The following is a 24,895-nucleotide window of genomic DNA, read 5'->3' on the forward strand; positions in this document are numbered from 1 at the left end:
AGGCGATAGGGGGTGCTAATGTCCCTTTACCCAGGAAAACAAACATTTCATATACAAAGGCATTAAAGTAGTCATATTTAAGGGTAGTTCATTACAGTAGTCCGGGCAAAATGAGAGACAAATATGACATAATGAACATTTCTAAAACACACCCAAATAAAACAAGATTATCACTTTTCTCACTACAGGGGTCCCCAGCAACCAGGATGCATTTTAGCAACAAGTCCGCGGGGTCGACCCAGAACAGTAGCAACTCATGTCCTGAAGGAGACTACAATACGGTCCTCAAATACCTGCTGCTGCCCATCAGCTTCTCTTTGCTCTTCTTATTCGGCCTCTCGCTGAACGCCTTCACGCTATTCTTCATCAAGTTCCGCACAAAGCACTGGACCCCGTTCACCATCTACATGCTCAACCTGACCGTGTGCGACACCCTGTTTGTCTTAATGCTGCCCGTGGCGATCTACCATCAGGTCAAAGATTGGCCCTTTGGCGAGCCACTCTGCAAAATCACCTTCTTTGTCGTAAACGCCAATCACTATGGTAAGCAGTACGTGTAGTGAACAGTATTAGGGCTTTTAAGTATTTTTGTTGTGATGGCTACATAACTACATCTCAAAAACTAATATAGTAGCTAACATCCTACAAAGTGTGTGCTAAATTCAACACAGAAGAACTGTTTTGAAAGGTAAGTGCAAGTCAGAGATGTGCTCATAAAACTAGAGGGGTTGACTATGTAATATCGTGGCCTCAAAATACAACACATGACACATTACCACATTCAACACGTGCATAGAATGTAATCATATCCCATCATGTGTTAAAAAAGGTTGGATGCATGCTACTGCAGTGTTAACACCCCAACACTGCATTTCTGCTTCTGTCCCACTTTAGAACAAGGTGTAAATTCTGTCAGACTTTGTACAATGACAATGTAACATGAATAACATTGTATCTACAGGCTCCATTCTTTTCCTGTCCGTCATCAGTCTGCATCGCTTCATTGGTATCTGCTACCCGGTCCGTTCCCTCAGCTGGAACAGCACTCGACGCGCAAAGCTGGTGTCCGTGGGCGTGTGGGCCTGTGTGCTCTCTAGTCAGGCACCCATTCTCTACTTCTCCGGGACCGAGTGAGGAAGCAACACACACAAACCCCCCCCCCCCCCCCCCCCCCCCCCCCCCCCCACACACACACACACACACACAAACTGGAAGGCAATGCCCGGCATAAGGGAGTGTTATGTTAAAATTTGACTATAAGGTTGATTAGCAGACAAGAATATTCGAACCAGAGTGACCTCCAGTGTCCTTGTTATAAATGATTAAAGGGATATGCAGAGATATCTGTAGATTGGCAGATGCCTGTCAGTGTCTTACCCAGATTCAGACGAGTTTTTTAATACCGTGGGCCTAGTGTGTTCGCCTGGTTAGCATTATGGAACACATTGGAACTCTATGGAAAATACTGAAATGCATTCCCCTCACATGAGCAGGAGCTAGGCTGTAACATTGTCATTAGAAGTGGCTAAAGGAAAGCAAATGCTAACCTGCCAACTCCCCTTCTGGACACGGAAATGTGAATTTGGAATTAAACAACTCGTCTGAATCTTGCCAATTTATCCAATTTACAGATATCTCGGCAGCAAGGGTTAAGCATCACTTTCAAGGATGCCATAGGTAAAATAACATTGGAGATCGAACCCAGTACAGTTTGATCGGGGAGCAGTCTTCCCTCTACTATAGCCACTGCACATCTCACCCAACTCTCAGTAGTTTTGGACGCCCAAGAAAGCTACACTTGCATCCAACCACAATGTATCTATTGTTTACCAGGAAGTACGGCAAGGACATTCTTTGCATAGAAGACGGGGGGCTCCTGGATGACTTCCTGGTCTACAGCTCCGTGATCTCCGTGGTGATGTTCGTCCTGCCCTTCATGGTGGTGATGGTGTGCTACGGCCTGATGTTGCGCAAGTTGCTGGAGCCCAGCTGGGGATCAGGGGAGGGCCAGCAGGGGCTCCGGGCGGCCCACCGCACCAAGCAGAAGGCGTTGAAGATGATCATCATCGTGCTGATGACGTTCATGTTCTGCTTCCTGCCCTTCCACATCTCCAAGAGCCTGTACTTCCAAGTCATATCCCTATATTTTAACCACCGAGAGCAGGTCAGTGCTGCACTTATCCTTCAATCAGATATATGACACACAGGATCTGTCAGTTTAAATCTACATGTTGTTTTTCGACGAAGTTTACAGACACTACGTGAAGACGCATGAGAGACGCGATAAAGCAGAATAGAAGAGAAGAAAATACAATTGATAATAATGTATATTGGATACCACATAAAGTAAGCACATAAAATACACCATAAGAAAAGAAAATGCCAACTTCACATTTAATAAAGTCTACTGGGGGCAGTTAATTTCAACATCAACAAAAGTTGAGCCTCTTTTTTTTCACATGTGAATTGGAATTCAAGTGACCTAAAATATTCCCATTGGCCAAGTCCGACCTAAGTGATTCTCACTGTTGGCGATAACTTGATTGAAATCAATATCACAAGAACGCATGGATTGAAGAGCGCTTGTTTGAGGCCCCGTTCACACGAAGCCGAAACGGGCGAAACCGTTACGGTTTCGATCTATCCGGTTTAGAAGTATCTCCGTAAAGACGAAGCCAAGCGAAACCGGGTAGATCTGTAGAAACGCTGTAGTACACATTCGAGGCCCATAAGGGGCGCTGCTTCTGGTACAGAAATCCAGAAGAAATGAAATAAGAAGAAGAGGCGAGCATGCGCATAAAGGCTGCCCTTATGCGCATGCTCGCATGTGATTTCTGAGACTCCGCGGGCTTAAGAGCCATTGGCTAGGAGGTCGAGGGGTGGGGCGATGACGTCATGGTTTGCGGTTTCAGTCGGTTTCAGGCGTACACACGAATCCAAAACGAAACCGGGTAGATTTGAAACCACCTCCGAGGGTGGTTTCAGAAGTTTGCGGTTTCGGTCAGCGGATTCGCCGGCTTCGTGTGTACGGAAGGCCGAACCGTACAAGACCTTTGCGGTTTCGCCATGAAATCGGCTTTGTGTGAACGGGGCCTGAGTCAACTTCAAAAAATGTTGGTTTCGCACTAGAGACGCTAGATGTCGGCAATACCGGCCTTTAGCTTGGTTGATGGAATACCCCCCAGGTTAGGTTGGCAGCGTTAGACACATGGTGATATAGCGATGCTATAACAGAGCCACTTCTGTGTCACAGCATACCTAGGCTTTGAGCGCAACATACCTAGCCATCCCGCTAATCGAGGTTCGTAGTATAGCTCACAGAGCCGCAGAAGGGTTTGTTGTCGTGACTTGGCTGAAACGCTACAAAGTCGTGACTTTAAGGCCACGTTTATATGTAGCAGGGTATTTATAGAAACAAATATTTCCCCCCCTCCGTTTTCAAAAATAACATTGTGCACACAGCATTGTTTTCAAAAAAGTTGTCGTTTACATCAAAACACATAAATACGCCGTCGAGCGCCATTATAACTATGCCAAACCTATGGGCGGCAGTGTAGTAGAGCTTATACCAACAACGGTTATCCAAATAACAAGGAAGTGTACAACACTTGCGTTACAGTCCTGGAGCTCTGCTCTATATCTAAATAATATCATATAATACATAGATATCTATATCAAATAATACATATTATCACGGCCAAAAGCTGTGTGCGCGTCCAGACGATATAATGAATCACAAAGGACTTCGTCGGGTTCTTCGACGTCTCTGGTTCTACCACTTCCACATCAATCTGAAGTAGACGCGGTCGTTTGAGATTCATAATAACCTATCGTCTGGAGGCTCACACAGCTTTTGGCCGTGATAATATATATTATATATTATATGATATAGATATCTATGTATAATATGGGTTTCTAAGAGCCATTGCGATACATCCACCGTAAACAGAGCGCATGGTACCGTGGCTACAAGCTGCTCAGGGCCAGGTGATAATATATATTATATATTATATGATATAATAATAATAATAATAATAATACATTTAATTTAGAGGCGCCTTTCAAGACACCCAAGGACACCTTACAGAGCATATAGTCATCATTCAAAACTATGTAAAACAGACTAGGAATAAAAGGAAAACAGAGGTTAAACATGAAGAATAATAATAATTAATAACACTCAAAGACGCCTAAAGTGAAGGGAGGACCTCACTAACCACCACCAATATGTAGCACCCACTTGGGTGATGCACGGCAGCCAATCGGTGCCAGAACGCTCACTACACACCAGCTTGAGGTGGAGAGTTAGGGATGAGGTGGAGAGTGAGGGAAAAGAACATTTAAACACTATCGACCATATTTAAACACTATCGATCACATTTAAACAATATCGACCACATGTAAACACTATCGACCACATTTAAACACTATGGACCACATGTAAACCCTATCGACCACATGTAAACACTATCGCCCACATTTAAACACTATGGACCACATTTAAACACTATGGACCACATTTAAACCCTATCGACCACATGTAAACCCTATCGACCATATATAAACACTATCGACCACATTAAAACATGTAAACCCTATCGACCACATTTAAACCCTATCGACTATAGATATAGATATCTATGTATAATATGGGTTTCTACGAGCCATTGCGATACATCCACCGTAAACAGAGCGCATGGTATTGTCAGTGGCTACAAGCTGCTCAGGGCCACACCCCCACCCCCCTCCTTGACCTGCCTTGACACGCCCACCGTATACAGAGCGCATGGTAGTGGCTACAAGCTGCTCAGGGCCACACCCCCACCCCCCTCCTTGACCTGCCTTGACACGCCCACCGAAACAGCGCGTTTGGGGGAAGCTTAATGTGCGACTGTTTCGGAGTGACTGTAACTCTTCACCACGGCTGAATTTCTGGGACGTCTTTGAATACTGTGTTTGTGGCCCACTAATACCTATATTAAAGCATCATAAAATAGAATGGCATGGGATCTTTAAATGGTGCGTTTTCCCAGGATGGCAGGTGATTGTTGATTGACAACACCTGCCACTATCTCTCAATGTCCTGAGAGCAATGCAAGATCTTCTCATTCATATGAAATGGTTCAAGAACATTTTGTTTGGATCTTCCTTCTGTGTCTCCTGATCAGATGACCTGTGAACAACTGGACGCGTCCTACATAGCCTACCAGGTGACCTGTTTGATGCTCACTGCCAACAGCGTAATGGACCCCATCCTCTACTTCATGGCTGGCCAAGACTTTTGTAAGACCATTCAGAGGAAGAAACAGAAAAAAAACAGCAGAGGGCTTACAGAACGATTTGAATTAGGGCTGTCCAATTAACGCTTTAATTTCGATTAATTAATCCTACAAAAAATAACGGGTTCAGAAAATTAACGCAGATTAATCGCGCTTCTACAGTGCCCTTTGACCCGGTGCGTCATTTGCGTTGAAACAAAATGGAGGCAGACGAGAAGACGCTGCTCGGCCCCTTGAACGGAAAATTCAAGTTTAAACAACTCGGATGTTTATTGCGGGGGAGGAGGAGCAAGGTACGTTTTATTGCTCTGTTTTCTGGGAATAATTGACACAAGCAGGAACCAGAAAACAAGCAGTTTTTTCGTTTTTTCGTTTTGTAAAAAAACCAAAAAATCAAAATTTTAATTTGTTAATACGTTTTTTCGTTCTTACTTAACAAAACGAATTTACCACTCAATATCTGGTTTCCGTCGTTGGGCGGGTCCTCTTATTGGCTAGTATGCTTCGCTGCCCTGTGCTCTTCAAAATAAAAGTTCTTTCGTTTGATAATGTCGACAAAAATATTACAGTATTATAGACACTAGCAGTCACAGAGGAACACACCACCCACAGTCAAGACTGACACGGCTTCAAATAACAATAATTGTATTCATAATCATTTGAAAATGAGAACTTATGAAGTTATGATGACTTCAGTGCAGTCGATGTTTAGCCACAGTTAATACATGCAGAGTAGACCTGAGGGCTTTACTACGACATCATAGTCTGGCTCTGGGGTCTCATTTATAACCGTTGCGAACGCACAAAATGGGGCTGAAAGTGGCGTACGTGACTTTCAACGCCAAGGTTGTGATCTATAAAAAAACTTGACGGGAGAATGTGCGCAGCCTTAAGCACATTTTTTTTTAATTTTAACCTGTATCATGCGTTAAATCTATGTAATCAGAATAGTTTAAGGGTGCACTCACACTAGGCCATCTGGCCGTAGCCGTTGGCCGTTTTCACACCTAACCGTGCTCAAATGGCCCCATTGTTCTCTGGCCTGCACTCACACTCAGCCATCTGGCCGTGGCCATTGGCCGTCGCAACTGTGGCCTGGCCACGGTAGGCTCTTGTACATACGTAATCACGTCGTAACACAACATCACCAAGCGTCCGCTGCAAGGACCATAATAAAGTCTGCCGCCAGTCAGAGTTTTAACAACAATGGACAACAACACAGAGAACACAGTTCGCACTTTGCTGAGTCTGTTGCTTATCGTCTGCCCAAATGGCTAGCAGACACTCGACTTCTCTATGGGACCAACGTGAACCAACAGTTGAACCGCTTGACTCCATGTTTACCATTTAATGGGAAAGAAGGCTCGTCGCCTTTATTGTGTCCATGGTCGTCGCATGGACTATACGTCATCCAGCTCAGGTTGCGTAGCCGTGCGTGTGCGTGTGTCGGCTCATTAGCATCTGTACCTTGGCGGCCCGGACCGTAGCAGCACACCTCTCCCAAGTGGCCAAGTTGGCCTGGCCTGGCCAGACTGGCCACACTCACACTGGCAGATTTGAGCACGGTTAGGTGTGAAAACGGCCACGGCCAGATGGCCTAGTGTGAGTGCACCCTAAGTCAACTGCGTTATTTCTCAGTTATAACTCCAGAAACATCTCCTTAGAATCTCTATATTTAATCCCGTCACTCCATACTGTCCACTGACGGCACGACTCCATGGAATAAAGCATCTGTCCAACATGTGTCAATAACATAATTTTTTTATGTGACACTGTAAACACTAATCAAATCAAATGTCAATTAAATCCCAAGTGTGGAAAACCAAGCGACATACTCATCACAATCGTTAATATTATTGTCCGTTCCTCTTGATGCTTTTCATGACAAATCAGGTATTAAAAAGGGGTTATGTTAAAGAACATTTTACGTGGGTGATTACAAACTGATTATCCAAGGTGTTCTCGGTCAGTCTTATTACGTAACCCTATAAATACAGCGGTGAGCCCTGTGCGTAATGCTGCACCATGGCACTGCTGGCACTGCTGGAGGACCATACAGTTTGATCATTGACTGACTACATGAATAGTTGCACAGAGGAGATTCTTATAGAGGTCTTATAGTCAAACGGTATAGGGTACATACAAATTTGATGTGTTTAGGCCATTTATGAGATCTAGTTAACGTCATTAAAAGTCATTTCCAAACACATTAAAGAAAAGAAAAAAACAAAAGCAAAGACATTTTGCAGCAGTAGCACCCTTTTACTTAAACAGAGTGGGATAGGAATCCGGTTAACAAAACATCATAAAACATCACAAAAAAACCAGCTGGAATACAAAGAGTTCGCTTTGTATTCCAGCTGGCCTGTTATGAGCAAATTTCTATAGGCTACTATTGATCCATTTCAAAACATGTTCCAAGTAGGCTATAGGACAACGCATAATGCATCCTGGAATGAGTGAAGCTTGCCTGCTGACATGTTAAAATGACTGTCACAACTGCCATGAGCAAAGAGCCAAACCATTTGTACATAGTGTAGGCTACAGTAGCCTATTCGATATTGAATGAAGTAGGTTACTGTACACTCTTTGTCACTGTACAGAGTAGACAATATGATTTGCTTGTACAGCACCTTAAAAAACTCACTGTAGCCTATATTCATAGGCACACCCAGCCTCACTTTCAATATAACACACACTCGCATTCTGTAAACACCATCAGTAAATAATAATATGAAAACAATATAAAATATCTTTCAACAAGAAAAAAATATTTGTTTACTGTAAATGGATAAAGGTCAACAGATGCGCAATTTTCAGCTGTCAGAAATGTGTTGTGATCACTTGTATTCCTCATATGCACTAAGGCTGTGAGGAAATCAGCAGCCCGCGATCGCAGCTCCTGTGATGTGAACGCGCACAGAGCGCAAAGCTCAAAGCCGGACAATGATGTCGTAGTAAAGCCCTCAGGTCTACTCTGCATGTATTAACTGTGGCTAAACATCAACTGCACTGAAGTCATCATAACTTCAGAAGTTCTCATTTTCAAATGATTATGAATACTATTATTGTTATTTGAAGCCGTGTCAGTCTTGACTGTGGCTGGTGTGGCCCTCTGTGTCTGCTATTGTCTATAATACAGTAATATTTTTGTTGACATTATCAAACGGAAGAACTTTTATTTTGAAAAGCACAGGGCAACGAAGCACACTAGCCAATAAGAGGACCCGCCCACCGGCGGAAACCAGATACTGAGTGGCAAATTCGTTTTGTTAAGAAGAACCACAAAACGAATAAACAAACTGAAATTTTGATTTTCGTTTTTTGGCAAAACGAAAAAACGAAAAAACGGCTGGTTTTTGGTTTCTGCTTATGTCAATTATTCCCAGAAAACAGAGTAATAAAACGTACCTTCGTCCTCGAGGAGCCGTGGCGGCAGTTGTGATCGTAATTTCCGGTTAGCGCACCAAGGAGTATTCGATTTGGAACAACACTGACATCTGAAAATGAGCGCACTTAGTGAGTGCAGATAGTGTACTTTGTTTAAGGCCCAATCCCATTTCTACCCCTAACCCCTTCCCCCTCCCCCTTCAAAACAAGGGGGAGGGGTAAGGGGTAGAAATGGGATTGGGCCCAAGTGTACTCATGGAAGTATGGATATCGGAGCACGGCGCAGGCGTTCAAGCGAGTGAGATGGAAATGTTATTAATTTGATCTTAAAATGCACCGTATGTTAATGAAAGACATGTTTTAAATAAAAGAGACATTGAAATTTAAAGTATTTTATTCATTGAATCACTCATCTGCCATAATTTACTTGAATTAAATTATTTTGAAATACTTTCTCTGAAAAATGTATGCATGCGAGTAATTTAGATTAATTAATCACAGAGCCTGTAATTAATTTAATTAATTGTTTTAATCGCTTGACAGCCCTAATTTGAATGCTTCAACAGCGTTGACGACATCACTGTGATCTTTTTTTATTTGCAGGTTTCTTATTTCAGTTTTTTCTTACCTGCTATATGGAACAAATATGCTGTAAACACAGAGTGCTTGTTGGAATCAATAAAACAAACTGGATCAACTGAGATTTTACCCAATCTAAAAAGCGTCATTCTCTATGAAAAAGCTCTATGACCAGAGCCGTGCTAAAACACAGGTATGGACGCAAATCACTGCCATAATATTTTAAATTTGAAAAACGATTGAATTTTGTCTATAGAAATTGTTTAATTCATTACATTGAATTATATCCATATTATACTTTGAAAACAAACTCATCTGAATTTTTGTTTAGTATTCACCTCTTGGAAATTCAAACATTACTTTTCCAGTATAGTGTTTGTTGTTATATTCAAAATAATATTAATTGTTTTGAAGTGGTCAGAATATGGTTTGTCCATAACATAATCAAAGAAAACGGCTTGAGAATTTAACCCAACAATGGCGAACATTGGGCACTATGTGTAAGTTGTGTAATTTAGACCTTTCTTTATTCAAACTCTGATTTTAACAAGCACAAGGGTGGTCAGGGGTTAAAAAAAACATCTTAACTCAACATAATAGCTATGATGACAGCTCAGGGGTGGTTCAAACCATGGACCTATTAAAGAAGGTTCTGACCGTAGGCTAATACCTGATTAATGGTCATGCACAGTGCTTTTAACCTGTAAACCCCTTCTTGAGAATTTCGACCTAGATTTCATGTTCAGATATATCAGCATTATTAAATATAACTAACTGAATTGTAGTATAAAAATAGCAATTCATGCTCAATTATGTTAAATTAAAAAAAAATAATTGTTGAATTAAAAATCTGCTTTAATTTTCACCAGAGGTTTTGATTAAAGGCCATCCTGATCTCGTGAGCTCCATTGTATTTACTCATAGATCACTCCAATTGCACCTGACTGCAGCACGCAGATCGAGGAGTGGGCTGAATGTAAAACGTTTGACTCCACCTACGGACAGAGTGGGGTAAAACCCACATAGATTATATAATTTCATTAAAATACACAGGGAGAGCTGATAATTAAGTTAAATGTATTACGCTTGATCCACTCTGCCCTGATATGTTACACCTCTGGTTTCAGGTCAGGATCAGGTCTGGTGCCAAAATGTAGTTATTTTGGGAAAACATGTTTCTTTTCGTATCTTAAATGTCAATACCAGCCAACATAATAATAGTAATAATAAAGATAATAATGAAAAATATATATATAAATACACGCATAAAACAGCATTTTTTCAGAGAGTGACAAACAGTATATATAATGACATGTTATTTTGTACACTCAAATATATTATCCAAGTCAAATACACCAACGACAGAAGACTTTGCATCATTTATTTTTATTGTTTTTTAGCGGGGGGGGTCCCCTGTCATGCACACACACACACACACACACGCACACACAAACATGCACAAAGACAACACAAGGTAAATCAAAGTATCTGTAGGGTAACAAATGGACATTCAGGCACTTTTAACCAAAGCGACCTCCATTGTCCTTGTTATAGGTGATTAAAGGGATACGCAGAGATATCTGCAAAAATTGGTGAATGCCTGTTTTATCCAGGTTCAGACGAGTTGTTTAATTCCGCTTCCATTTACTTACTATTCGTAACCCATTGGAACTCTTATAAAGTGAGGTGCATTCCCCTCACATGAACAGGAGCTGGGCTACTGTAAGTCTGCAAGTCAATAGAATTGGCCAACCGAAAGCAAATGATAACCAGTAAACTATCCCTCTGAACACTTCATTTGGAATCAAACAACTGGTCTGAACCTTGGCAAGAAATGCAAATGCCAATTTACAGATATCTCGGCAGTAAGGGTTAAAGGTCCAATGACATTCCAATAGGTGTGAGTGTTATTAGCCGTCACAAGGCGTTTTGAAAATCTATCTCTTATGACATCACAAGTGGGAGTGTCAACCTAGATTAGAAAAATGTGCTATAGTCCACTGGGTAGGCTGGTAGTCCACTCACACCTGGTGCAGGGTTGCCAACTTTGGGACTTTGGCTGGAGTGAGACTCTAAAATATTAGTGTGAGCGGCTAATTTTTTGGACGACCCATAACCCTAAAAAAATGTTTTATACAAAATAGTCCTCGTTTAGTATAAACCCTCATCTATGAAAAAAAGTTAAAGAATGGAAACGCTTTTTCAAAATGTACAATCTGGGCCACCTTGAATCATTTGGGGAATTTAAAAGTGCCACTAGCCCGATTCTCAAGTATTCCAAGATATACCCTGGGCTAGGCTCTACCCCCCGTGAAAATCAACAAGATATACTATTTTGTATAGGCAAACGTCCCACCAATATTTATACCACTTGCTTACTCTCTATAGGTCATTCATGGTTTTATATTTATAATTTTTATTTTACTTTACATTTAATTCTTCATAATTCAGGCATTACAGAACTTTCATGGTCATAAATAAAAAATACGAACTGCAGTTTAATTTCTTTGTTTGTTCTTGAATTGACGTAGAATGGAGAAAAGGCTCATGGGATTGGGAAATGCGGTTATCCAATAAACAGATGGAGGTCAAGTCTATTTTCGGAAATGTAGGGGGATATATTAGTGGCCCCACATCGAATGGTATGACCCAAGATACGTCAGACAGAGAAAGCGCGCAAATTCGACGGTACCACCTTGTCATTTGTTTACCCAGGTGCCATGGCAACACCATTGCTACCTCTCATTGGCTGAATCTTTGAGAACGTTGTAGACTTAATTGATATAAGGTGGCGGGGAGACGAAGCTCTGTTCGTTTGCATATTTTATTTACGTGACCATATTTTTGTTTTATGTTAAAAAAAAAAGAATCAAAGAACCAGTTCTTCTTGTTTTGGGGAACAAGTTATTGTCGTTCACGTTCGGGATTCGTTGGTTGTGAACGGATCGGTCGCGACCGACCCATCCCCAAACGTGCATCAGTGAGCTCCGACTCCGGCTCTGAACTCTCTCTGACCTTTTCAAACGCAACTTAGTATCAGGTGCGTGGTTTTCAGCGAATCAACGATCAGAGAATACTGCCGTGATCACGTTGTAGGTAGGCAGATGTTACAGCTGTTAGTCTGCTCCCGCAGAAAATGAACGGGAGGATTTTTTATTTTGGCGTGACATTTCTTGCGTGTGCGTGACAGCGTGAGATTGATGGTGAAAGCGTGAGAGTCACGCCAGGGGCGTGACTGTTGGCAACCCTGCTGGTGGCATGTCATGGGACCTTTAAGCATTACTCTCAAGGATGCTATAGTATAGGAAGGATTACATTTGGATCGAACCGAGGACCTTTTGGTCGGGGAGTAGACTGCCCTATTGTCACTGCACTATTCTACCTCACCCCACTGTCAGTAGTTATAGGTGCACAAGAACGCTACACTTCAACCACAATGCATCTGTTGTTTTCCAGGACGTACAACCATCATTATTTTTGTTGTCATCACGAACCCGAAGCTCTCAGACTTCCTGGTGTACAGCTCTGTGATCTCCGTGGTGATGTTCGTCCTGCCCTTCACGTAGCACACAGGTGATGGTGTGCTACGGCCTGACCCGGGGATTCCACCGGACACGTTACGGCAACGTTACGGCTGCGGCACGTCTTGGCCGCGACTTTGCCCTGCTTGCATTTCCACCGGGCGCGTTACGGCAGCGCAACGCTGCCTTGCGAGCCAGCCGTATTCCCGCGAGATCACGAGATCCCGCGATAATCCTAAACCTAATGTACTCACCTTCCACTCCCAAAACTACTGCAATTAAATGCCAGGCTTTGTCCTTTCTGACATTGTTCTTATAAAAAGGATGATTTGAGACCCTTTGATTGATTGACTGCTGACGTTGCCGTAACGCGTCGGGTGGATCGAGCCTTGGTGCGCAAGTTGCTGGAGCCCAGCTGGGGATCAGGGGAGGGCCAGCAGGGGATCTAGGCGGCCCACCGCACCAAGCAGAAGTCGGTGAAGATGATCATCATCGTGCTGATGCCGTTCATGTTCTGCTTCCTGCCCTACCACCTGATCGAATATTTGAGTCTTGTTCTATCTAATTCAGGAGAGGTCAGTGCGGCACAAATCCTTAAAGGTGACATATTATGCAAACAAACAACACTTTTCCTGGGATTAGGGGTGTTGTTTTGTGTCTCTGGTGCTCCCACACGCATACATACTTGTACATGATTTTTAGAGTGAGATATGCATTTCTGAAAGTATCCCGCCTACAGTTACCAAACGAGGGAGTCAGTTTCAGTGCCCCCTCCTACGTAGGAAGGGGGCACATTTGGATATTACCTCCCACTTCTCCACCCCCCTCCAATCAGAGAATAGCTAAGATTTTGTGGACCAGCGGAAGAGCGCTCAGAAGCAGCGATATTCCATACAAAAAAATATGTCTAATTTGTCAGTTTGCCATGTGACTGCCTGGATGGCAGTCCAGCGGAGCTGCCAGACTGCAGTCCGGCAGCTCCAGCAGGGTTGCTTCGGCGGCAGTCCGGCAGCTGAACTCCGAGTACAATCCCTTTCTCCGCTGGAGCTGCCGGACTGCCGTGGAGGAGGAGACATGGAAGAGAAAGGGATTGAACTCCCTGAGCTGAGCTGCTGGACTGCCGCCGGCATCTCCGGTGGGTGTACTCTGGGAGCTGAACCGCCTCCGAAGCTTCGGCGGCAGTCTTGCAGCTCAGCTCCGGGAAACATATTTTCTTGAACTCATATACTACGTTTACTTAGTATATGAAAAACACCATAATATGTCTCCTTCAAATCAAATACTTGACACAGGATTTGTTGTAAATCTGGTTAAAGGGTCCGCCTGAATGAACTATGTATGTGTTCCTGTTAGCATTCTCGAATGGCTTGAGTTGTAGCGACTGAAATAGCTATACGATTTTTCAGGAGAGATAGAAATGATTTGAAGAGAAATATTTGCTGGAGTAATTACCCAAAGGATTGGCACATTTCATTCTTGAGGAAGTTTCTAGTTCCATTATATTTCTAATTTGTAACCCTGTATTTTCACGAGTTGATGATTGACAACACCTGCCACTAACTCTCACTGATTTAAGAGCCGTGCCCCTCTCCTCACTCATAAAGTATTTTTTGTTTGATCTTCTTTCTGTGTCTCTGGATCAGATGATCTGTAAAATGAGGGAAGCATTATTTATAGGCTTTGAGCTGACCTTGCTGATGGCCAGCGCCAACAGCATAATGGACCCCATCCTCTACTTTATGGCTGGCCAAGACTTCCGTAAAACCATGAAGAAGAAGAAGCAGAAAAAAGCGGAAAACATCCTTCCAGAATGTGCAAAGCTTTGTATGTGGTGCGCCGAGAGGATGGTCGCACTGACAATGGCTCCGCATGCACTACGCAGCTTTATGTTTATAATTGTTTTTATTGTCAGTTTTTTTGTACGTACTGCACTGTCGCTCATTCAGTATGATCGACTGGCACTTTTGGAAATTCGTTCGTCACTTAAAACGGAGTTTTGCATTCTCAACTTACCGGAGTGCTTGCTGTGACTCCTTTGTCTTACCGCCGGTATGCCTACCAATACGCCGACGGAAGAGAAAGAAGAGAGGCAAGCGAGCCGGCATCCTGTGCAGATCTCGGACGAGATACTGCAACCCACCGCTTCCAAGCATTCTACTAGCGAATGTGCAATCTTTGGACAATAAACTGGACGAGCTACACGCACGGATTGAATTCCAGCGGGACATTGCAAACTGTTGTGTACTGGCGTTTACCGAGACCTGGCTGGATCCTATGGTGCCTGACTCTGCCGTCACTCCGATCGGCTTCTCCATCTACCGGCAGGACAGGACTTCCGAGTCAGGTAAAAGAAGGGGAGGAGGGGTATGCTTGATGGTTAACTCTCGCTGGGGCTCGGATGTTGCTGCACTTTCAGCACACTGCTCACCAGACCTGGAGCTGTTATCGATTAAAGTTCGCCCCTTCTACCTCCCACGGGAATTCAGCTCCGTTATTGTCACAGCAGTATACATTCCACCGCAGGCGGACAAAACATGCGCGTTAGAGGAACTTTACAGAGTAATTAATGGACTTGAGGATGCTCACCCTGAGGCGGTTTCTATTGTTGTTGGAGACTTCAATAGGACCAATATGAAGAAAGTTTTACCGAAGTACTATCAACACATAAACTTTCCTACCCGGGGTGATCAGATTCTTGACCATTGCTACTCACAGATTCGAAAGTGTTACAAACCCCTCCCCCGCCCCGCTTTCGGAAAATCGGATCACACCTCCATTATGCTTATCCCTACCTACAGACAGCGCCTAAAACAGGAAAAACCGGTTTCTAGGGCAGTTCAACGCTGGAGTGCTGAAGCCATTAGCACTCTGCAGGACTGCTTTGACACAACAGACTGGCAGATGTTCTTTGTTGCAGTTGATGGGGACATCAATGAATACACAGAATCTGTCTCCTCATACATCTCCAAATGCATTGATGATGTCGTACCTAGGGTCAGTGTTAAGACCTTCCCAAACCAAAAGCCCTGGGTAAATGGTAATGTCCGTGCTAAGCTCAAAGCACGGTCCTCTGCCTTTAACTCTGGTGACCAGGAGGCTTTGGGGAAGTCCAGATGTGACCTGCGGACGGCCATCAGAGATGCAAAGAGAGAATACAGGGACAAGCTGGAGTCCACCTACCTCAGCTCTGACCCCCGACGCCTGTGGGGTGGCCTGCGACACATCACTGGCTATAAAGGGAGAAATAGCAGTGATGATCAGCCTGCCGCCTCTCTCCCTGACGACCTCAACACCTTTTACGGAAGGTTTGAGGCAACCAACCCCCTTCCTTCAGCAAGACTGGCCGAGGACCAGGACGACTACACTCTGTCCCTGACCGTGGCTGACGTGAGGCGAGAGCTCCAAAGGGTGAACCCCCGGAAGTCATCGGGGCCCGATGGAGTCTCAGGCCGCGTCCTCAGGGGGTGCACTGACCAGCTTGCGGAGGTATTCACCTCCATATTCAACTTATCACTGCATCTGTCTGAAGTCCCTACCTGCTTCAAGCAGGCCACCATCATCCCCATACCAAAGAAAACATCAGTAACCTGCTTGAATGACTACCGCCCTGTAGCACTGACCTCCACAATTATGAAGTGCTTTGAGCGGCTGGTCAGAACCCACATCTGCTCTACCCTTCCCAACACCCTGGACCCCTTTCAGTTTGCATACCGTCCAAACCGATCAACAGACGATGCCATTGCCCTAGCTACACACGCCACCCTCTCCCACCTGGAAAAGAGCAACACATATGTGAGGATGCTGTTTGTGGACTACAGCTCAGCATTCAACACTATTGTGCCTGCCAAGCTCGTCCCGAAGCTCAGGGGCCTGGGTCTTAAAACACCCCTGTGCAACTGGATCCTGGACTTCCTGACGAGCAGACCCCAGGTGGTGAGAATGGGCAACCACACCTCCTCCTCACTGACCCTGAGTACCGGGGCCCCCCAGGGCTGCGTACTCAGTCCCCTCCTGTACTCCCTGTACACGCATGACTGTGTGGCAACACACAGTTCCAACATCATCCTGAAGTTTGCAGACGACACTACCATCCTGGGTCTCATCTCTAACAACGATGAGACCGCCTATAGAGATGAGGTAAGGGTCTTGGCAGAATGGTGCCAAGACAACAACCTGTCTCTCAACGTCTGCAAAACCAAGGAAATGATCGTGGATTTCAGGAAGCTGCAGAGGGGGGGTCAGGACCCCATACACATCGAGGGAGCTGAAGTGGAGAGAGTCTCCAACTTCAAATTCCTCGGTGTGTACATCAAGGATGACCTAACCTGGTCCATGCAGGCAGGCTCAGCAGTCAAAACTGCACAGAAGCGGCTATACTTCTTGAGGAGACTCAAGAAGTTTGGCATGTCTTCAAAAACTTTAACAAACTTTTACAGATGCACCATTGAGAGCATCCTCTCAGGCTGCATCACTGCCTGGTATGGTAGCTGCTCCGCTGCCGACCGCAAGGCCCTGCAGAGGGTGGTGAAGACAGCGGAGCGTATCACCGGCAGCCATCTCCCCTCCGTGCAAGGCATCTACAACAGTAGATGCCTGAGGAAAGCAAAAAAGATTCTAAAGGACAACAGCCACCCAGGCTATGGACTGTTCTCATTGCTGCCGTCTGGTAGACGCTACCGGAGCATCCGAACACGGACTACCAGACTCACAAATAGCTTTTTCCCCCTGGCTGTAAGGCTTCTGAATCAGAAACACTGAACCTCTGAACAGTTGCCACCTCCACCTACTCCCTGCTCCCCCACTCTTACAATTCACTTCACTTTCATTTTATATGTTTTATTGTCATAGTGTTATAGAGTTTTATGTTATTTTTGTTATATGTATGATGTCTACTGCGTAGATGAATGATGCTTGCCAAGTCGTAAGAATTTTGCTGTGCTGAAGCAATTTGGTACATGCAACAATAAACACACTTTGACCTTTGACCTTTGATATTTTACCAGATTCCACCTGATCTAAAAAGCCTTGTCCTCTTTGAAATAGCTCTCTGACCAGAGCCATGCTAAAACACTGGTATGGTAGCAAATCACTGACAAAATTATCTTTTATTTTAAAAGCACTTGTATTTTGTATAAGGAACTGTTAACACAGTTGAATTCAATCCATTGAATTATGCACATTTTATACTTTGGAAACAAAGAAATGTGAATGGTTTCTTTATTCACCTCCTTGAAGTTCATACATGGTATTTCAAAAAAAATTAGGCAGCAGACATTCAAAACAATATTCAGAACACATTCAAGTGGCCAAAATACATTCTGTCAGTCACATGCTGAAAGGAAATGACTAGAGAATTGAACCCAACAATGGCGAACATTGAGAAAAATGGGTGTTGAGTCATTAAGGCCAATCTTTATCCAAACTCTGAGCTTTAAAAGTAGAGGGGAGTTGAGGGGTTAATTTTTTTTTTTACTTTTTTTTTTTCAACATAATAGCTTTGATGACAGCTCTTCCACCATGGGTGGTTATAGGATAAATACTTGATTAGCGTATCAGGTCCAATGGTTTTAAACTGTAAACTATAAACTCTTTTGAGAATTTCCACCTAGATTTAATTTCCAAATGTATCAACATAATTATAAAGACATAAATTGTAGCACAATAAAAGCAATTGATAAGCAATTATGTTAATTACATTAGCTGAAGAATTTAAAGTGTATGACTCGTCATTGCTTTTCATTGTCAAAATATAATAATGGCGCTCATCTCAAAGTATAATTTAGCGCTCTGGATATTTCCTGGCAATTGCGGTGGGTCAATAGAGGGCGCTAGGGCGCCTCCCCTCCGTGAAATATTCACTTGAATATATCTGCCAACTATGAATTATCTTTTTTAAATACAAAATAAATCAACAAAAATACATAGCGTTTATCCTTGTTTAATTGTGTGATAAACCGTAACCTGCTTTCTACTGCCAGCAACCATTTAAATGCTTCTGAACGTCAATGATTTGGGCTAGGCTAGTTATTGGTCATTCGAAATAAAGCCCTCCTCCATGTCAGGGGCGCCGGCCACGTTGAGGTCAATGTAAGCTCGCAAACTTTTTGCATTTTTTGTCAAGCAGAGACCACTTTTCATTGGCGCAAGAAAATTCGCCCTCGGGTCGCACCAGAGTGCGCCCCAGGCTAATGGTATCACTTTTTCTTTTTTGTTATCACCACATTATTGGACAATTCAGCGAATCAATCAAATAGGCTACCACAATCCTGCCGCCATCGGCAGCATTCGCTCCAAAACGACGACTTTCAGTGAAGAGAGAAGCCTAACTAGCAGTTAGTCAAAAAAAAAAATGGAAACCACAGTCACAGAAAACTCTAATGTTTCTTTACGGCAATCACCTTTTTTCCGTCCGTCAGATGTGGAAAAGAAGAGAGTGAAGGACTTTGGTCCTGACTGTCCGGATTTAACGATCTCTCAGCAGACCACTGATCGTGGGAGAGCATACACTCGGAGCTTCTCCTCAAACATGTATGTGAATCGGAATTGGCTAGCTGGATGTCCAGTAGCTAATGCCTTTTTTTGTTTCCCATGCCTGTTGTTTCAAAGTTCTGGCACTGAAATGTCGTGGACCACAACGGGGATGAAGGACTTGAAACATTTGACTGAAAAATATAAGGAACATGAATCCAGCCGAAGCCACCTTGGAAATTAGCTTGAAGCACAACTTTTTCGGAAGGCTTAGCATTGCAGAGCAGCTCAACGAAGGCTATAGAATCGGTATCAGAAAGCACAACGAAGAGGTAGCAAGAAATAGACACATCCTCTCAAGAATTATAGACTGTGTGAAATTCTGCGTTGCTTTTGAGTTGGCTTTGCGTGGCCATGATGAGATTGAGAGCTCCGATAACCCAGGGATATTCCATGGCTTGGTGGACTTCGTTTCCTCACTTGACATTGCTTTGAAGGGCACCTTGAGAACGTGACTGTGTTCAAAGGGATGTCAAAGACGATACACAATGAGCTCCTTGACTATGCTGTCTGTTGTGAGGGAACAGATCATCAAAGAAGCTCAGAAGAGCGATTTTCTGTCAATCAGGCAGATGAGACAAGACGATGGAGTGCAGGAAAGGTTTTTTGAGGTCATCTCTTTGCAGTCAGCAAGAGCTGAGACCATTGCTACAGCACTGAGTGAGCTTCTCGCTTGAATCATTCCTAATGAACAGAAAGGTAAACTCATCTGCCAGGCATATGATAGAGCCAGTGTTATGAGGGGTGCCACTTCAGGTGTTCAGTGGACAATTCAGGATGAGTACCCAAATGCCCACTACATCCACTGCTATGCACATCAACTAACCTGATAATGCAACAGCCAACCTCTCACCTTTCTAAGGTGAAGAATTTTTTTTCTGACCTTGGTGGATTTGCCAGTTTTTTTACAAGGTTTCCCAATCGGACCAGTGTCCTTGATGAAACATTGGCTCACAGACTGCCAACATCCAGCATCGTGAGATAGAACTTTCACAGCCGGGCGGTCAATACCGTGTTTGAACACAGAGAACTAATTGCATGCTTTAGTAGGATTCGATCAACAATTGGCTTTGACGACAAAACCAACAAAGAAGCAGGAGGACACATTAGGCTACTGGAGGATCCTGACTTTAACTGTTCCATCACATCATACTCCATGTGGAATTCCTCTATGCCAAGTTTCAGAAGAGAAACACAGATTTACAAAAAAAAAAAAAAAGTTACAAAAAATAAGGTATTAGCAGTGTTTCTATAATTATTTGTATTATTATTATTATTATTATATTTTTTATTCACAGAGATTCGATCCACGCAATGGTGGCGGAGCAAAGCAGTGGCTCTGAGCCGCCAAGGAAGCTCCACTCTCACGTGAAGAAGACCTCAGTCGGATTGCTGAACAGGTGAGTCTGTGATATAGAAATGAGTTGTTGTCCACGACAATGCAGTCTTCTATATTACTCCTCAAAACATTAGAAACACCTTCTATTTTATTGGTATTATTGTTTTTATTCTAATATTTTCACTTTAAGGATTTTGATATAATAGTTCAATTAGAACTATCATCACCCCTATTATTGTCTGTGTATTTGTTATGATCCCATGTTTACGTATTTTACTTTCATTCATCATAAACAGCTGCCATGTGGTGGCTATTAATAGTAATTATAAAACATCAATTGATTTCTTATATTATCACAGCAGATTTATGAGGTAGACCTAATTAATAATATCTTTACACTTTTATTTCAGGTGAAGGCTTTTTCACTAGGCTATGTTACCTTAACATATTTTTCTTGAAATCTCTGTCCCTCTCATCTGTTTGTGTAGGTGTGTGATACAATAATGGGACACACCAAGGAACGCCTTCACAGACCACCTCATCAGTGCCACCTTGCTGCAGGCCAAAGTATGGAGAGTACCACACCTCATTCCCTGAAGTTGCACTGAGCTCCACCTTAAAGGCATATCCAATGCTGAATTGAAGCAAGCTGAGGACGGAGCTGATTCTCATCTACGGGAAGGAGGAATTCAAGAACTGTTGTGGTGCTGTGGACCTTTTTCTGTTATTTATGGACAATAACCTGTCAGAGGTATTTTCAGAGACTGTCACATTACTAAAAAATTTGATCACCACATCCATGTCCACTGCAGGGGCTGAGAGGTGTTTTTCAACACTGAAGAGGATCAAAACCTTCCTCAGGAACACCATGACTCAGGACAGGCTGAATTCCTTAGTGATCCTATCCATGGAGAAAAAACTTGTGTTGGAGATGACCGACTTTAATCAGAAAGTCATTCACGAATTGCAAGTCAGAAAGATAGGAGGGGCTACATTTCTTTACAAGTAGTGGACACTGGTCTAGTTTTAAGTGTAATTCCGGCAAAAGTTGATGTTTCGGCAAAAAAGTATCTGGAGGGTTTATTGATGGGTTTACATGCCAAAACAAAGACCTTAGAAGACCTTACAAGTTAACAAGTTACACTTGTTAATCATAGCAGTTACAATTGTTAATCATTTGTCTACTTTTTACATATATTCTGCCCTAAAACTCTTCCTTTTCAATTTTGCGTGTTGTGTTCTGATTATGAGGTGCTATTTGACCCACAATATCAAATAAAAGTAGAGCTGTCAAGCGATTAAAAAATTTAATCGTGATTAATCGCATTAATGTCATAGTTAACTCTAATTAATCGCGATTAATCACACATTATTTTTATATGCTAAATATCCCTTGATTTTTTTGTCCCATAATTCTTCTCATTTTAATTCTCATATCAACATGGTGAAGTGCATCGGCTTGCCTTGTGCAAATGATTTTTTATTGATAACAACATTGGCATATACACTGATCAAAACAGAACGATACAAAAAAAGAGCCTATAGTGCAATTACACGACTGCTTTGAACAAATGTCATTTGAACATAGCAGTCAGGCTACTGCTTCTTTGTTTTGAGCCAAAGAAAAAAAAAAAAAGAAAGATTTATCAAATAATTGCGTTAATCGCGCGATAAAATTTGTAACGCCGTTAAATTTTGTTTGCGTTAACGCCGTTAAAAACGCGTTTAACTGACAGCTCTAAATAAAACCCATAGGTCAAATAGCAAGGTAATCTGTAAATGCAGTGTAAGGTTGTACAGGCCCTCTAAGTCAGGATGTGTAGGCTATGACTCTGAATGAATTTTTAGGTAGTGGCCTTCTCCAAAATGCACCAGATTACAGTGGATCACATCTACCAAATTCAAAATTTTCTGGTGGAAAACCTCCATGCCTCCCCTGGCTGACTGCGTCCCACACACAAATTGATGATCACCAGCCGCCACTGTTTCCCAGGTATACAGCCCATAACCTAAAATCTGTCCCTACGTATTATGTTGACCGTGGTATGTTCCCAAGCTTTCCCTGGTTGATTGCAATCTTTCCTGTCTAGGGGGTTAGATGAGAGGTACTCACCGCAGGTCAACAGCATGGACCTATAAAGAAAGGACCACAGCCATCGTAAACAAACAGCTCTCTCTCTGTGACATGCCGCACTGGCAACTCGTCTCGGTGGGGTGAACCGTCAGTCCAGGTGACCAGCCTGCGCATTGATTCCAGGCGTTCAGTTTTCCTGTGTATTTACAACCAAAAGTTCTCTCATCAGGTGCGTTTCCATCCCCTTGATTTTATGCGAACTTTGAAGTATTGAATCAGTAAACGATGATGGAAACACCTACATTTGCATAAAAATCCTCTAATTCGCAAAAAGGTTTATCCGCCCGCTTGAGATGGTTTTTGAGAAATGCGAAAGAGAGTAAATTCGCAAAATGGGAGATGGAAACACACTTTTCGAAATAGCTGTGACGTAGCGAACTTTGAACACACAGGACTGACAGTCTTTCCGAATTCCGCATAACGACTGGCCATAGCAACCCTGCCGACATCAACGTGTAACGTCATCACCCTATTCCGCACCAACCACTTGATGGAAACGCACGTAATTTGAGTTACTTTTTTGCGAATTTTCTAAAGATTCGCATCACCTTTTAGATGGTAACGCAGCTATAGAAGTGTTTTGACAGAATCCTTGCATCGTCTGTGTTAATCCCATAAAGTCATAAACTGTGTTCGAAATCATTCCCTATTACGTATATCATGCACTATATAGGGTGCTCACCATTTTGCAGTGGTGTTCGAATTCTCAGTGGTTAACCCTTATACGGTGTTCTGGTCTGTGGGACCCGTTTTCAGTTTTTAGCTTAATTTCATTCACTATATAGTGGACAATAAAATACCCTGTTGCATATTCTCGAAGAAAGTTGTCCAATCCCGGGTTGCTTTAACTCACTTCATTTATTATAAAGTCGGCATGTTTCGGTATGGTAACTGAAGCTATACGGAGGAATTGTATCTAACACGTGTGAGAGGAAAATACCGTGATCTACTTCAAGCCCCGTCTACCTATTGATCTCTGGCCTGTTCACTCAACGTCCTCCGTACAGGACGTCAAGTGGGTATGGCCTATGCATTGGGCGTGGCCTAGTGGGCGTGGCCGGGGTGACGTTATGGCTTCGGCTTCTTCACTTAATTAAAGGTGAAGAGGGAGCAGCCTTCAATAACGTCATGCTCCCCTTGTGGCTATGTGAGGGTAACGCAGCTTATATGTTTGGTCCTACTTCCTAGTGGACAAGTGAGGGAAGCTTAGATTCTTAAAATACGTAACAACCCAAAACTTGAGTGAACATAAGATGCTCCCTACATGTTGCTCCCGTATTTTTAAAAGCAATTTACTGACGCAAATGACGTTTTAGAAATGTTTAGCTTAGTTTCCGAATTCTCGTTTGTTCATTCCCTATATATTTCATTGTATCATAAACACTATATCGGGAATATTGAGTGAGTAGTAGGGAGCGATTTCGAACACAGCTAGAGTCTGCCGAAAGCCACCGAAGAACTCAGCTGTTGCCATTTACACTTAATGAGTACCTCAACACCGCCCCCTATTTGTGATACTACTGACCCTAACCATAAGCACTCTAGCTAACCCTATACCTAATATCATAACAACACGACAACAATAGTGAGATTGCTTTTCAACCACACAAATAACCCAAAATCTGGCGGAATGATAAGAGGATGTTAACAATAGTAGGGCATGCTTTGCAACCACACCGCTCCGCTCATTTTCGATTTCCAAGGGGTGTCAACAATGCACGCAGACCAAATATGCCTCTGGACACAATTGGATAGGCTTCAACCAATCATGGCAAAAACCCGAAAAATAAATAAATAAATCATGTCAACAAAAGCTTTACATTTTCATTGTTCCTATTTTACTGAAAATTTGACATTCAGTTTGTTTGATACTGTCTCGATCGTACGATCAACAGACCGTTCAACATCAACAGCCATATGCCTCATGTAAGATAAACAGTTTTGATTGGATGGTCTATCACGTACCGGGCCGAATCCTTTTGTATGGGAGGTGAGCCAGACGTTTTATGCAGAGTAAATTTAACGAACTTGCGAGATCTGTCCAATATAGGCTGATAGATGGCAATAGTGCTGTACAAAGACAGTATTGCCTGCTTGTGTCTCTGTGCTTATGAAAAACAAAACA

General features: G+C 43.0%; 1 protein-coding gene across 1 annotated transcript; it reads left to right on the plus strand.

Moving 5' to 3' along the window:
• Positions 1–206: 206 nt before the first annotated feature.
• On the plus strand, positions 207–21,132 carry LOC115561188 (P2Y purinoceptor 2-like). The gene is made up of 6 exons (XM_030381016.1): positions 207–543; positions 962–1,130; positions 1,834–2,121; positions 5,129–5,210; positions 14,455–14,593; positions 21,125–21,132. Exons 1-6 carry the CDS (start codon positions 207–209, stop codon positions 21,130–21,132), a joined length of 1,023 nt encoding a protein of 340 aa, XP_030236876.1.
• The last annotated feature ends 3,763 nt before the right edge of the window (positions 21,133–24,895 follow it).

The sequence above is a fragment of the Gadus morhua genome, chromosome 16 (assembly GCF_902167405.1).
Source record: "Gadus morhua chromosome 16, gadMor3.0, whole genome shotgun sequence".
Taxonomy (NCBI): domain Eukaryota; kingdom Metazoa; phylum Chordata; class Actinopteri; order Gadiformes; family Gadidae; genus Gadus; species Gadus morhua.